This window comes from Coloeus monedula (assembly GCF_965178545.1).
Source record: "Coloeus monedula genome assembly, chromosome: 1".
In the NCBI taxonomy this organism is placed as follows: domain Eukaryota; kingdom Metazoa; phylum Chordata; class Aves; order Passeriformes; family Corvidae; genus Coloeus; species Coloeus monedula.
The window spans coordinates 44,252,929-44,266,217 of NC_138781.1; the positions used below are offsets into that span (position 1 = coordinate 44,252,929).

A 13,289-nucleotide genomic window follows, 5' to 3' on the forward strand; every position below is an offset into this window, starting at 1 on the left:
GTAAATATCAGCTCTATTGGCCAGTGAGGTGGCTGACTTCATACACCGTGTTTTCTGAAAAGTGTCTTCATAGCTGGAATATAATCAAGTGCTGTTTCTTATTTTTTGCAGGTAGTGAACATAGTAACAAGTAATCAAGAATGTGTTAACAACATTGCTGAGGCCATGGTTCTTGCTAACTTACTGGCACTCCTGCATTCCTTACCTTCAAGTATGTACCATAGGATCCTCCATCTTGCAAGGCAAAGAGTTTCTAACTCAGAAATTTATAAGAATGCAGCTGGCTGAGCTTAGCACTGAGTTTTAGGTTAAAATGGTCTTGTTAGCTTTATAGGATAGAGAGCTGGATTATGAAGAAAAACTACAGTAAGAACAAAGCTTTCCTCAGGTTTCCCAGCTGTTGCTGTGCTCCATTCCAGTTGCTCAGCTATTGAGAGCAGTGAAAACAGTACTGCAATACATCCTCAGTGAAACATGGTGTTTCTATGCCCAGTTCTAGTGTATAACACTCTTCAGGTATCAGCTATTCCCCTGCCAGATAAGAAAAGCAGAGCTACCAAACAGGAATCACCATTTTTTTAAAGATGACAGGAAGCAGGACTAGAAATAGGTTGTTTTTTAAAAAAAATGCAAAATTTAGACCAGCTTTGTCATCACACAAGCCCTATGATATGCAGCTAAGTCACTTCTATTCTGTCTACTGATTTAATTATTAGTGACTATCATATCCAAAGCTAACAAGGATGATTTACAAAAATGTGTGTGACCAGTTTTTTTGTCTTAAATGTGTGACCTGAAACGTATGAATTGCAGATACTGACTACTTCTGAATTGTGTAGTGTTCGATTGACAAATTATTCCTGGGAGTTTAGCTAATTAGCATCTAATTAAGAAGTTACACTGTACTAAAATGTGTGATTGATTTGACATTCCTTAACTAATGTAGTTTAGCCAGAAGTCCCTAAGCTTGAAATTGTCCTAAGCTTTATTGCACATTTGATACAGTTTTCTGTTAAGATCAGTTACATTTATCTTTACTTTTTCATTCTCTGTGACACAAAGTTCTTCATGTTTTTTATTTTGACAGGTCGGCAGCTTGTCCTTGAAACTTTGTATGCTTTGACATCTAGCACAAAAATAATTAAAGAGGCCATGGCAAAAGGTACATTATTACACTGAAAGCAAATGTTTCTCCAACAATGGACCTAAAGTGCATGGAGTGGCCACTCTTCCCTTTAGAATAATCAGTATGGAATTGGAGAATTTCTACTACTTGTGACCAGAAAAAAACCCAATTGATTCCTATCTCTCTGTTACAGGTGCTTTAATCTACTTACTAGATATGTTTTGCAACTCAACTCATCCACAGGTCCGAGCCCAAACGGCAGAACTTTTTGCCAAAATGACTGCAGATAAGCTGGTGGGTCCAAAGGTAAGAATCTTAACAGCTCATGTTGGAACTCTTTGTTGGTAGTACCTGCATCTCTCTAAAGATGAGCAAAAAAATCCTCTTCTGTGTCTGAAATATCCAGGTACTCAGATGTAATATCCATGTAAGAGCAATCAGGCTTTTTCAAAATAAATTAGCTTTTAATCTGTGAGCAGACTTCTGGAAGTTGCTGTATGTACAGTAGCTTGCATAAGCAATTTGGTTTCCATTTGTAATGACTTTTAACAGTAGAGACCGAGATTTCAGTGTCAGTGGCTATTTGAAATGATAGCAGTATTTTATTTTGTGGTGTTGTGGTCTAGCAGTTGACAGTTCTAGCATTACAGATAATTGGACATTGTGGAGTTTTCCATTTCCTAGTCAGTTTGTCCTGTCAGTTAGTTTGTCTTATGATACACTAAATGTCATTTATGTTCATCCTTTCTAGGTTAGAATTACATTAATGAAATTTTTACCTGGAGTCTTCATGGATGCCATGAGAGACAACCCTGAAGCTGCTGTTCATATCTTTGAGGGAACTCACGAAAATCCAGAATTAATTTGGAATGACAGCTCCAGGGAGAGAGTATCAACAACAGTTCGAGAAATGATGCTTGAGTATGTGGAAACCTACTGACTCAGTTATCTTTAACTGAGACACTCTCTTAGTGGCAGTAAACCAGAGTTGCTGTAGAAGAACTGTGAGACTGAGCTCTGCCTGTAAAAAGTAGAATTCTTGCAAGCCAGACTTCTGTGAAACAAACCTGTTCATTGTTTGTGTACTGTACCTGTAACTGAGTGATGCAGGTACAGTTTGTGCACAGTTCAGGTATTTGCTTACTGCTGTAAGATTTGGAGGGATCCAGTGGGGAGAGAATGGGGCTTAGAAGCTGGAACTGCTTTACAATGATGGAGGGAGACTGAGGTGTCAAGTAGAGAAGACAACTGCTTTCTTTTCCTGCTCATTAAAACTTACTTTCTTTTTAAAGGCACTTTAAACTTCAGAGGGACAACCCTGACACTAACTGGAAGGTAAAAATGTACTGTTTCTGCTTTGAATGTGTCCAGGGAGGCTATAGCCACATGATAATAGATGCATGTATGTAACTCTGACAGGCTTTTCTCTGAAAGTACTAACAGGAATTCACTGCTGTGCTGTGAACATAACTGTTCAAAACTGAAAACATTACTGGTTTAATGTCGAATCAATGCTTTTGTTACTATGTGTACCTTGAAATTAGACACTTACTGGTAAAACCACTGTCAGCATACTCTGAATGTTCTGGTAGTCCAGGTCATTCTAAAACACATAAAAAATCAGCAACAAAGGAAAATACTGGTTTGCTGGAAAAAATCCTGTCACTATACAGCCATAGTAAACTTGATCGCACTAAATATGAGGTAACTTTAGTAAGTCACTGAGTCTCAAAAAATATTTGAGTCCTGAGCCATTCCCTGACATCAGGCCTATCAATGAGGTGTTTCAGTATGTAGTGATTCCCAGTATCTCTGAAAAGCTAGACATGACTTCCTCCCAACAGTAAACCAGTTTCTAAACACATCATGATGGCTATTTTGATCCAGTTGAAAACTGGAAAATTCCTTGGACTAATGGTGAGAAACCTTTCCTGGAAGTGTGTAAGAAAGGAGGAAAGGGCTGTTGTGTGATCAGCCTTGTTGCTGGTACTTCTCTTGAACTCGGGTTTGCCACTGTTGCAGGTGTAGCTTCAGTTACTTGTGTTCTTTGAAAGAAAAGTTCACTGTAGTGGTGCTGCCTGCACTGCAGTGTTCTTTCTACTGTCACTTCTTACCTCATGTTCTTTCAAGATGAAGGGTTTATTGGTCTTGCACAGCTCTGTTTTGGAGAATACAGTTAGTGACCCTGACCACTTAGAGCAACGGGTTTAGCTCTCACAAATACCCTTGTCAATAACTTCTACTTCACAATTCAACAGCTGCCTGAAGACTTTGCTGTGGTGTATGGTGAGGCAGAAGGTGAACTTTCAGTGGGAGGAGTCTTCCTCAGGATTTTTATTGCCCAGCCGGCCTGGGTTTTACGGAAACCAAGAGAATTTCTCATTGCACTGTTGGAAAAGTTTACTGAACTACTGGAGAAAAATAACCCCCATGTAAGATGATTTTTTCTGGTTCTATGCTTTGAATTTGTTTAGCATTTTTAAGTTTTTAGTCTTTTAGTGTCTGATTAACTTAGATTCTCACACTTTCTTCCCATCATGAGTGGGGTTTTCTGTCTGCTTTCTGACTCTCTGTAAAAGCCTGTTGATCTGTTTAGGCAACTTTTGAACATGAGTCAAGGTTTTTAAAGTCCCTGAAGCCATAGAATTAGCTTCAGTTAAGTCTTAGAGACTTATTTTGTGCTAGAGATGAGGCTTAACAAATGAAGCGTCTTTTAGTTATTCTATGACTGACCAACCTAAAAAAATGGCATTTGTTCTACACCACCTATTTTCTGCTCTTGAGACTTCTGTTGTCCTTCTGCAACACTAACTTCCCATTCTGGTGTAAATTATGTGACCTAAAGAAGGCTGCCACCTAACAGTGTAATGAGCACAGCAAATGTGTTACAGTTTGAAAATTAATTCTTAAACAGTGTTCAGACAGATTCTGGGTTAGACTTGCAGGATGGAAACTAACTTGCGTGTTGAATAAAACAGGCATCTTTATTACAAAGATGTGATAGCAGTTTGTAGAGGCATGGAGAATACACAAGGCATGATGAGTGCTTCTGCACAGACTGCAGAACCCTTCAGGAATTCAGGTGGTCAGCTGGACATCCATGCTGTCATGATTCCACTGAGCAACTTAGCCAGATACTGAATTCTCAAGATGCTGAAATAGTGCTTAGGAATTCCTGTGTGGTCTGCCTTTGTGGAACTAGTGAATGTTTGCCACTATTGGAGCTGATAATCATGTTCTTAACTTGTTATTTGAACAGTTTGAGAGCAAAGTGACATAAAAACATGAGGGGAAAAAAATCTATAATGCAGAGCAAGTGACAAATGTTACTATGATGATACATAAGGCTTTACTGAGTTACACTTTCTGTTGATTTTCAATTTTCTGCAGGGGGAAACTTTAGAAACCATTACCACAGCAACTGTGTGCCTGTTCAGTGCCCAGCCTCAGCTAGCTGATCAAGTTCCTCCTCTTGGTCATCTTCACAAGATAATCCAGGCTATGAATCACAAGAACAATGCCATTCCTAAAAGTGCCATTCGTGTCATGCACATACTGTCAGACAATGAGGTACTGAATCTTCTAAGTGCTTGAGGGGAGAAAAGCATAGCTGGAGTTATTTGTATTGTTTAGTAGTGTTCCTAAAAGGGCATTATTCTAACTATAAATACTATGTAACAAGTGAGCAGGGACCTATACCTGACTAATGGAGAACTGATGGATTAAACACTGAGAAATTTATGGTGTTGGCTGACCATATCTGCAATAACCATTAATCTTGGCATAAAATAAAGTCCTTGGGATGTTTGTCTCTCTACAGCTTTGTGTTAGAGCAATGGCATCACTGGAGACCATTGGCCCTCTCATGAATGGAATGAAAAAGAGATCGGATATAGTTGGGATAGCCTGTGAAACACTGAATCGAATGTTTCAGAAGGAACAAACTGACTTAGTAGCCCAAGTAAGTAGTACATTCTCAGACTGTAAAAATGTGGTATTTTTATATTAGGGTATATCTAAACTGTTCAACTTAAACGGCATCTGGGAAGCCTCCTGGACACTTAATGAATGTGCTTTTCTTGTTGGAAAAGCTTTTATCTAAAATGCAGACCTGTTCAAGGATGTTACCTGAGCACTGAAGCTTAATGCACAGGGTAGTGTTGTGTCCACTGAGAAAGTGTAGTGGAATGCCAACTAATTGAATTGAGTTTACACCTAGGCAGAGCAGAACTGCTGGACAGTATCATTACTTTCTCTTGTTTGTATTCGTACAGCTCAAGAAAAATGGACTTGTCTTGGCATTTGTAGTAATAGCTGTTGGCACTTTTGGTTCACACTAATGCTTGTAATATAAAACATCTGTATACAACTTCCTGGACTGTGTTAAGACAACTCATTTGGGTATGTTTGCAGGCTTTGAAAGCAGATTTGGTCCCTTATCTTCTAAAGCTGCTTGAAGGTATTGGTCTTGAGAACTTGGAAAGCCCATCTGCAACAAAAGCTCAGATTGTTAAAACTCTGAAATCCATGTCTCGCAGCCTGCAGTATGGGGAACAGGTGAGTACTGACAAGTGCTTATCTGGGCTTTGACACTTGGTAGATCAAATTCTGAAGGTCCCTTGTTTAATCTTCTGGCTGTTATGTGCATCATTCCACCTAAAATGTTAGCATTCTGCAACTACAAAATTATTATGGCTTGGAATATCTTAATATCTTGCTTGTGGAGAAGTCATTGGTTCAATGCATGTGAAGAGCACTAATAAAAAAGATAAATCCCAAGTGCAGAAATGTTCTATAAGCTGGTTAGCTTTAACTGACAACTCTTCAGAACTAGTGCAATTAATGTAAATTGCTTTTTTGTTTTCTGAGTAAATACGTAACTGCAGCAGCTTTATGGATGTATATCTAAGTTGGAAAATTTGTCCCAGTAACTGCACTAGTTCTAGATGCCTTTTTTTTTACCCTTCTGTTGAAAGCTTTCTCAAGGGGAGGAAACTGGGAATTGGTCTTTCTTCCAAGTATCCCCTGTCTTGCTATAGTACAGGAAAAGTCCTGTTCTCCCTCAGCTGTCAGTGTGTGGCAAGGGGCTGCTTGCAGGGTTTCTTCTCCTTGTCAACTTTTTAGGGAATGAGGGACAAAGTCAAGCTACCAAATTACTTTTTTGAGCATTGTGTTCAGCAGCACAATTCACATGGAAAAGCAAGTCTCCCTGAAAATGTGTGCAAGTTCCGTATCGCAGCCTGAACTACTGCTCTGTGTTGTAATCCCTTCAGAATAGTTTGGCTCTAGAAAATGAGTTTGTTTGCCTAGAACATGACAAGCAGCGCTTGCTCACTGTGTTAATCTCTTGAAATACTGTAGGTAAATGAAATTCTGTCCCGTTCTTCTGTGTGGAGTGCCTTCAAGGATCAGAAACACGACTTGTTCATTTCTGATACACAAACATCAGGATACCTCACAGGTTAGCAACTCTTTCCTGTTTATGTCCTGAATTAGACTGAACTGTTACTTAATTGTCACACTGGACTCTGGAGATAGTTTATCCCCAGGAGCTAGTGCCATCATGTGGTCTGAACATTCAGTGCTGTAAAAATACAGTAAGTTTTTAAAACACTTACTAAAAGGTAAAATTCTTGCTGGTTGAGAATGTATTTCACTGCACAGTCTTTGCTGTACAGGCTTAGTAATAGAATCTGGACACTGGCAAGACTTGCAAGTACTCTGTAGTGATAAAGCAGAGATGTAATTGAAACCGATGAATGACAGTAGCTTTCCATGCTTTCTCAGGATCAGTCTACTTCAGTTCTAGAACAAAAGTTTTTCAACAGTTGGAGGGGTGTGTAAACTGTCTTCAGAATCACTCAGACTGTCTGTATTAGTTGGCTGTGTGAATTAACACTGCTTTAATGTTAGGCAGGTAGTTGTACTGTTGGAAAAGTTGGAATGCTAATAGGTTGGAGTTTGAGGCTGTGTTCCAGCCAGAATCAGTGGCCTGCCAGGGTGGCCATGTGCCTGTAAGCGGAGCTTGCAGCATATACTTCACTGCAGCAGTGGTGCACCTTGGGTGGGTGCCTTGCTGGTGCCACCAGGATTGAAATGGCACCCCAGAGGTGCCACCTCAGTCCCACCGACAGTGAAGAAGAGCATTTTAGCTGTGTGTGCTGTGCACTGTGTGCACACTAAGGTTAGCAGCTGATGGGAACTTCCTTGCACACTGCAGACGTAATCCCAGATCAGTTATGTCACAGCAAATCAAGTCCTGGTTCTTCCTTTGCTCATGCAGCCCTTGACAGACACAGTATCGCAGTCCAAAACAAAACTACCACATAAAACATTTTCAGATACAGCAAATAATGATATTGCAGCAAACTTTGTCTAAAGCAACACATGATGCAAGCTTCTGACTCCTCAGTAGCCATTAGCTGAAGAAACACTTTGTCTTAAAAGCTTTGCCTCACAGGTGAGGTTTTAAAGTCCTTTGTGACAAGCCAGTATGGACACATCATGTGCCACATGGAACTTTCTCATCTAACCCAATATAGGAGTCTTGGTAAAGCTTTTGAGCATAACTGAACTAATGAGGTATAAATCAGATGGCCAAAGTTTTTCTTGTAAGATAATAGCATGTATTTTGAGAAAATGAAGCAAGAGCCTTTCAAGTCAGGAATACACATTTTAGAAGTAGTTGCTTAAATTTTCAGAGTAGGTACATTGCAACACTTGATGCATTTTCTCACATGGGACTCCATGCTTTAGCTCTGAACAGGAGTTTTTTGGGTTTTGTACCGTTTAATGACATTTTGACAAAGAACACTGGAACTGATTCAGTTTGTACTGAATTTCCTTGCTATTTCTTAAATACTATAAATTTAGAAATAGGAAGAAAATGCTGACTGATTACTGGCCAAGAACTGAAACTATACCAGATGTGGTCAGGCTTGAGACTGGGGGCAATACAGTTTTCCAATTGCCTTAAGGCCTGTGCTGCTTTTAAATTGCCTAATGTTTAAATGCTTGCCAATGTAGAATGAAGGTGCTGTAAAAATGCAAAGTGTAGATGGAAACCAAGCTTTATTTTTAACCTCTCTTATCTTGTATTCTGCCTTATGTCTTGCTTCAAATTGCTTTGCTATTTGCACTTCCCTTGAAACTTCCCTTGCTTATTTCTCTTCCCTCAGGTGTCTCTTCTCCTTCCCTTCTAACTGGCAGCAGTCCCCTTCACCTGAGAAGTGGGCTTTAGATCTGCTGTGTCAGGCAGCTTGCTAACTTCTGTGTAGCTCTCTAAAGCAGGTAGATACCACCTCGCAGAACGCACACTGCGCTCGCTGCATTCCGAGTAACAGATGCATGTCCTAGAGCTGTACAAATGCGTGGTCCCAAACTGCCCCACACCGATACACTTGCCTGCCTCGAGCACACAGGAGCACTACACTGCCAACTGCACTGGCTGGTACTTGCTGGTACTACACAGGAACTCAGCTTCAGAACTATGTTAGGAATCCTCCAGAATGGAAAAGCTTGAGGCACAAGATAACTACGGGGAACTTTTCCACTAGGATGTGTGACAGTGGGTGTGATACTTGGCAGGTTCACTTGACAGATGGGCTGGCAAAGAGAGGTTGTCTCCTGCAGCCAGAGAGCTTTTTATTGCCACAGGCACTGCTTGCTTTGCTCTCTGCCTCGCAGTATAGTGTGGGACTGTTTGCAGGGAGGCAAACCATGCTCTGATGCTCTGGCTCTGGGCTGTAGTTTGAGAAAGAAGGGTGGGGCAGGAAGGAATAGTAAATTTGGGAGAACTCATTGAGGATGGCTTAAAGGGGAAGAGTACAGGACCCAGCAGAGCTTAGTATGTTGAGTATTGGCAGTGTAGGCTGGAGGTGTAACACCAAGTTGATCACTGTATTGGTGCAGGAATGTGTTGTGAATGATCAGTTTTCTAGTCATTAATCTGATAAAAATGACTGTTAAAACACCTCATGCTGCAACATAAGTTTTTACTGCATTTGTTGAAAGTTTCTATATGACTAAATTTTTAATTCCAGGCTTTGAGGGAGAGGGCCTTTGCCTGCAGTGCAAAACTGATTGTCCCTATAGTAATCAACATGGAGACTTAGTAATGGTATGAGTCCTGCATCTCCAGTACAGAATTTGTGTATCCCAAGAATGCTGTCACTTTATTCCAACTGAAGGCACAAAATGCTGGCTAGACAAGCTTTAGGCAGTTCTGCTTCTACATGAGGCAGCCCATTTTACTTCCAGGAACTATGCAGCTGGGAGAAACCTTTACAACACTGAAAAGATACACAAGGAGCCCAGTAGTGGAACACATGCCTGACCTCACTTTAATTCCATGGCAGGGCCTTTCTTTAGAAAAGGAACTCTTTACTGCTGCTTCTATGATGGCAGGTGAGATAGGTAATGCAGGTGGGTGGGGGTCCTCTGTAACTTCTTTGGCATATCAGAATAAAAAACACTGAGCAAGCCCAAAAATGGCCCCCACAAGCTATTCCACTTGGTTGACTAAGAAGTCTTAGTTTCTAGTGTTCCTAGATTTCAAAGAATCTAAAGAAAAGTCCTAAATGTTCTTGTGTAAGGTGTCTGGTTGACTTAGATGATGTATCTGAGTGTTACCAGAGGAAATAAAGCTGTTCAGTCACCCCAGTAGAAGGAAAACTAATCAGCAGTACTTGTTTTCCTCCCGAAAGGCCCTGGAGTTGCTGGTTACCTCACTGCAGGGACGACGTCATCCGTAATGCCCAACGTACCACCCCCGGTAGACAACGAAGTGGGAGATGTCAGCTAAGGACTGGAAATCCTTGTGGAAGAGACAAAGGCAGACTGGCCAGTGACGAGGAACAGCACTTCCCTCCCAATACATTGAAGTGAACTTACTGCCTTGCCAGGTGTTTATGACAGTGTTATTCCTTTTTTCTATGACTTTTTTTTTCTAGGAAAAGTCAGTGATTCTAATTACCACACTGTAACACAAGAAAGCACTCTGTGGATCAGCTGAAATGGGTACACAAGAATTTTTTCTTGTTGTACATAAGCACATTTTGTTCCTTTATATTTGTTTACAAGACTGTGAATCAAACTTTCCTAGTTTTTATATTTTATGAATTAGCATGACTGGAGTTGATCTACAGTCTAGAGGAATTGGGCTAAAATAACTTTGACCTCACCAACCCCACTAAAAGGGCATCCCTTCCTTTCTCAGTCTGATGTGATCACTCCATTGAACATGACCTGAAAGGGTTTGTCCCTGCACCAGTTCACTCATGTCCTTAATCATTAACATTACCTTCTTCCTTGGATCAAACAGCATTAGACATTTGTATGTATAACTGGCTTGACCAAATTGACAAAGCTTCAGCAAAAAAACCTTAAAAAGTTGACATGTTATGTAAGAAATTAGTGTAATTGTGAAATGTTCTATACATTATCCAGTATATAAAACTTTCTATATTGAGTGTACATTATACAGATCATTCATATGTACATAAAATTTTAAAATAAAGGGAATTAAGAGCCTTGTTAATGAGATAAAGGTGGTGTTCTTGTGTAGCTGTTCTTTGAAAGTGTGGGAAATGAGGGCAGTCAAAGACCCTAATTGGAAGGTGGCTAAATAGAATCCCTGGGCGTTCTTGGTTGGAAAAACACATTGTGTAGGTTTTGACAGCCCGGACCAGAACTCCTGAAACACATGTAGTTGTACAGTGCAGGTGGCTTTGTGTTTGAAGTGCATTTCAGCCACTGACCTGCTGACACTCTCAACTTCCTAGAAAACATTCTTGTCAGGAAGCAAGAGGAAACTAAGGTGAATGGAAATGTAAACAAGAATTTCTGCTTTCTCAAAAGAGGTGTTATAATCTTGGTTTTAAGTATAATGAAAGAAACTTCATGGAATGCTTCCAGATCTAGGTACTCTCTTGCTGTTCCCCCCTGAGTGACCACAGCAGCTGTAACTGGACACCCTTCGGGTGAGCACTTGGCTCTGGGCTCAAAGACAGAACTGACCACAGCCTCATCCTAAAGGCAGAATGTGTTCTCCCCAGGCTCCAACAGGAAGGAGCTTGAAGGGGGGCTTGTTTGTTCATGCAAACAGTAAAACCTTGTGTCTTTAACTTAATTGCCCTTAATTTACCCCCCCCGTGTAAGTTGGAAAGTGATTATCCTAACTCCAGGAAGGAGAGCTACCACTGGTGCAGTGTGCTGTGATCTGCCTGGTTCTGTTCCTGCACGGGCAAGTTCTCTTGGAAGTAACTCAGGTCAAAGGGGATTGGTACAGGAGCAGAACTGAGCAACTCTGACCTTCGAGAACTTCACAGAGGTGTATCGGGCATAAATGGCAGAGCCTGTTTTGGCAGAGGTCACGAACTGCACCCTGACACTGCTGCTGCCAGCCAAAACATCGGCCCCTTAGGGAGGAAGGTTCCATCTGAGCTTAGGCATATTTAAGAAAGGGTGAGAGCAGCTGGAGACAGGAGGAGGCTTGTGAGGGTGCACAAAAGGAAAGACAGGAAGAAGAATGCAAGGGAAGACAAAAGGGACATCTCTAAGGAAAAATGGGAGGAGATCCATTTGGAGAAGCACTGCAGATTAATAAGCAAGCAGTAGCAGACAAACAGCTACACGTGACAGGAGCTTCCTGTGCTACCCTGAGCCTCACTTGAGGGGAGCTGGGGGAAGGACTGCAGCTGAGCTTTGGAAAAGAAAAAGCAAGGTACTCTACCTCCAGTGTTTGTTGTTTATCAAACTTAGAAGTTTAGCCTAGCTTGCAATAAATTAGAGTGTCTGGGCCTTCTGACTCAAAACTGCTTTGTCTACAATGAAAGAATAAAGGGCTTTGATTCAGAACAAAGAAAATACTTTAGGCCTGTTAGAAAATGGATTTTATTTAGTGTTATAAAGAACCCAGGTAAGTTATTTATATGGCATTCTGCAAATTCTTAAAAGCAAGCCCATAATTATTAAGTGTAATGAGGGTAAATAGTGAGAGAAGAATTGCTTCCAGTTAGAATCAAGTTTTTGTATTCATCCAGTTTTACCTAGATAGCATTATTACACTAAAGCTTTCCTAAGCCTTCCCTCCATTTGAGAAGGCTTTATGCTGACATTACATTTTTGCAGTGAGCTTCTTTGACTGGTCCAGGAGTTCCCACCTTGCAATTGTTGAGAGATGAACTTCATCAGGCCCATCTGCCAGGCGCAAGGTCCGTATATACGCAAACCTGGGGGGGTAGGGCTGAGTTAGGGCTGGGTTCCTGACCTGCCACAGCAGCCACACAGGTTCACACAGGAGGGCTTAGCACTGTTTTTGCTACAGCTGCCTTTTGACACTCTGTGCTTTGATAAGTGCTAGCACATGGGAGATACTGCAGCAAAATCTTCCTGGCAGGATTGAGATGGGTGGGCTGGGAATTAAGAAGTTTTGCTTCTCCCCAAGGCTGTAGGGAATAACATTAAGCTTTAGAAGCACATCCTCTTCACTGCTGATAAGAACTATTTTAGGTCCAGTTCCAGCTTTTATTTTTTGTAAGGCTAATTACACTATAAAAACAATTGTTCTAAATTTTATAGCTTAAAGGGACATGCACTATTATTTCATGCTGAGATGAAACAGCATGTACTGGTGTTAATAAGTTATTGTAAAAGGAATGCTTAGAACCTACAGGAAATCTCCCTTTACTCACATAAATGCCAAAGGAAAATCCTGAGAAACTCCAGCTCCACCACACACTTGAATTGCACAGTCAATCACTTTAAGCACAGCTCGTGGAACAACCACTTTGGTCATGGCTACCTGTAGTTAGAAGAGAACTCACAGTATCAGTAATAGTTTCATAAGCAAGTGAAAATATTTACTCAACACTTCTGCAGAATATTGGTATCTCTCAGTGCATTCCTTCCTGTCGGGGTTGGATGAGAGCTCTGCTGTTCCCATTCCCTTGGGTATGGTAAAACTGTTTCCAGTCACCCAAAACTATCTTACTGTGTTGAGACAAGCAAGCAATGCTTGAACAGATTCTACTCTATTTCTGAGATCACTCCCCCATTTTCTGACAATTAAAAGCATATCTTAAGGCTGTTTTCAACATGGATTTATACTCTACAATTAGAATGTTTAACAGTATGTTTTAGCTGAATGCACAGGCATGGCATC

At 40.9% G+C, this 13,289-nt stretch overlaps 2 protein-coding genes across 5 annotated transcripts in view; one reads left to right on the forward strand and one right to left on the reverse strand.

Moving 5' to 3' along the window:
- DNAJC13 (DnaJ heat shock protein family (Hsp40) member C13) overlaps window positions 1–10,657 on the forward strand; it is a 57,650-nt gene extending 46,993 nt beyond the window's left edge. Inside the window, exons 47-57 of one of the 2 annotated variants that reach the window (XM_082302622.1) lie at window positions 112–211; window positions 1,088–1,162; window positions 1,320–1,432; window positions 1,878–2,047; window positions 2,419–2,461; window positions 3,385–3,558; window positions 4,517–4,696; window positions 4,947–5,087; window positions 5,540–5,683; window positions 6,488–6,587; window positions 9,832–10,657. In XM_082302622.1, the coding sequence (XP_082158748.1) occupies window positions 112–211; window positions 1,088–1,162; window positions 1,320–1,432; window positions 1,878–2,047; window positions 2,419–2,461; window positions 3,385–3,558; window positions 4,517–4,696; window positions 4,947–5,087; window positions 5,540–5,683; window positions 6,488–6,587; window positions 9,832–9,929 (1,338 nt within the window). In that variant the 3' untranslated portion in view covers window positions 9,930–10,657. The remainder of the gene's footprint in view (window positions 1–111; window positions 212–1,087; window positions 1,163–1,319; window positions 1,433–1,877; window positions 2,048–2,418; window positions 2,462–3,384; window positions 3,559–4,516; window positions 4,697–4,946; window positions 5,088–5,539; window positions 5,684–6,487; window positions 6,588–9,831) is intronic. The other variant, XM_082302623.1, reaches the window with a different exon arrangement.
- Window positions 10,658–12,006: 1,349 nt separating this feature from the next.
- The window catches only part of ACAD11 (acyl-CoA dehydrogenase family member 11), a 29,182-nt gene continuing 27,899 nt past the window's right edge, over window positions 12,007–13,289 (reverse strand). For 2 of the 3 annotated variants that reach the window (XM_082292929.1, XM_082292930.1), the window contains exons 19-20: window positions 12,820–12,929; window positions 12,007–12,357 (exon numbers count right to left, since the gene is read on the reverse strand). In XM_082292929.1, the coding sequence (XP_082149055.1) occupies window positions 12,243–12,357; window positions 12,820–12,929 (225 nt within the window). In that variant the 3' untranslated portion in view covers window positions 12,007–12,242. Of the gene's footprint in view, window positions 12,358–12,819; window positions 12,930–13,289 lie in introns of those variants that run through there. The other variant, XR_014226918.1, reaches the window with a different exon arrangement.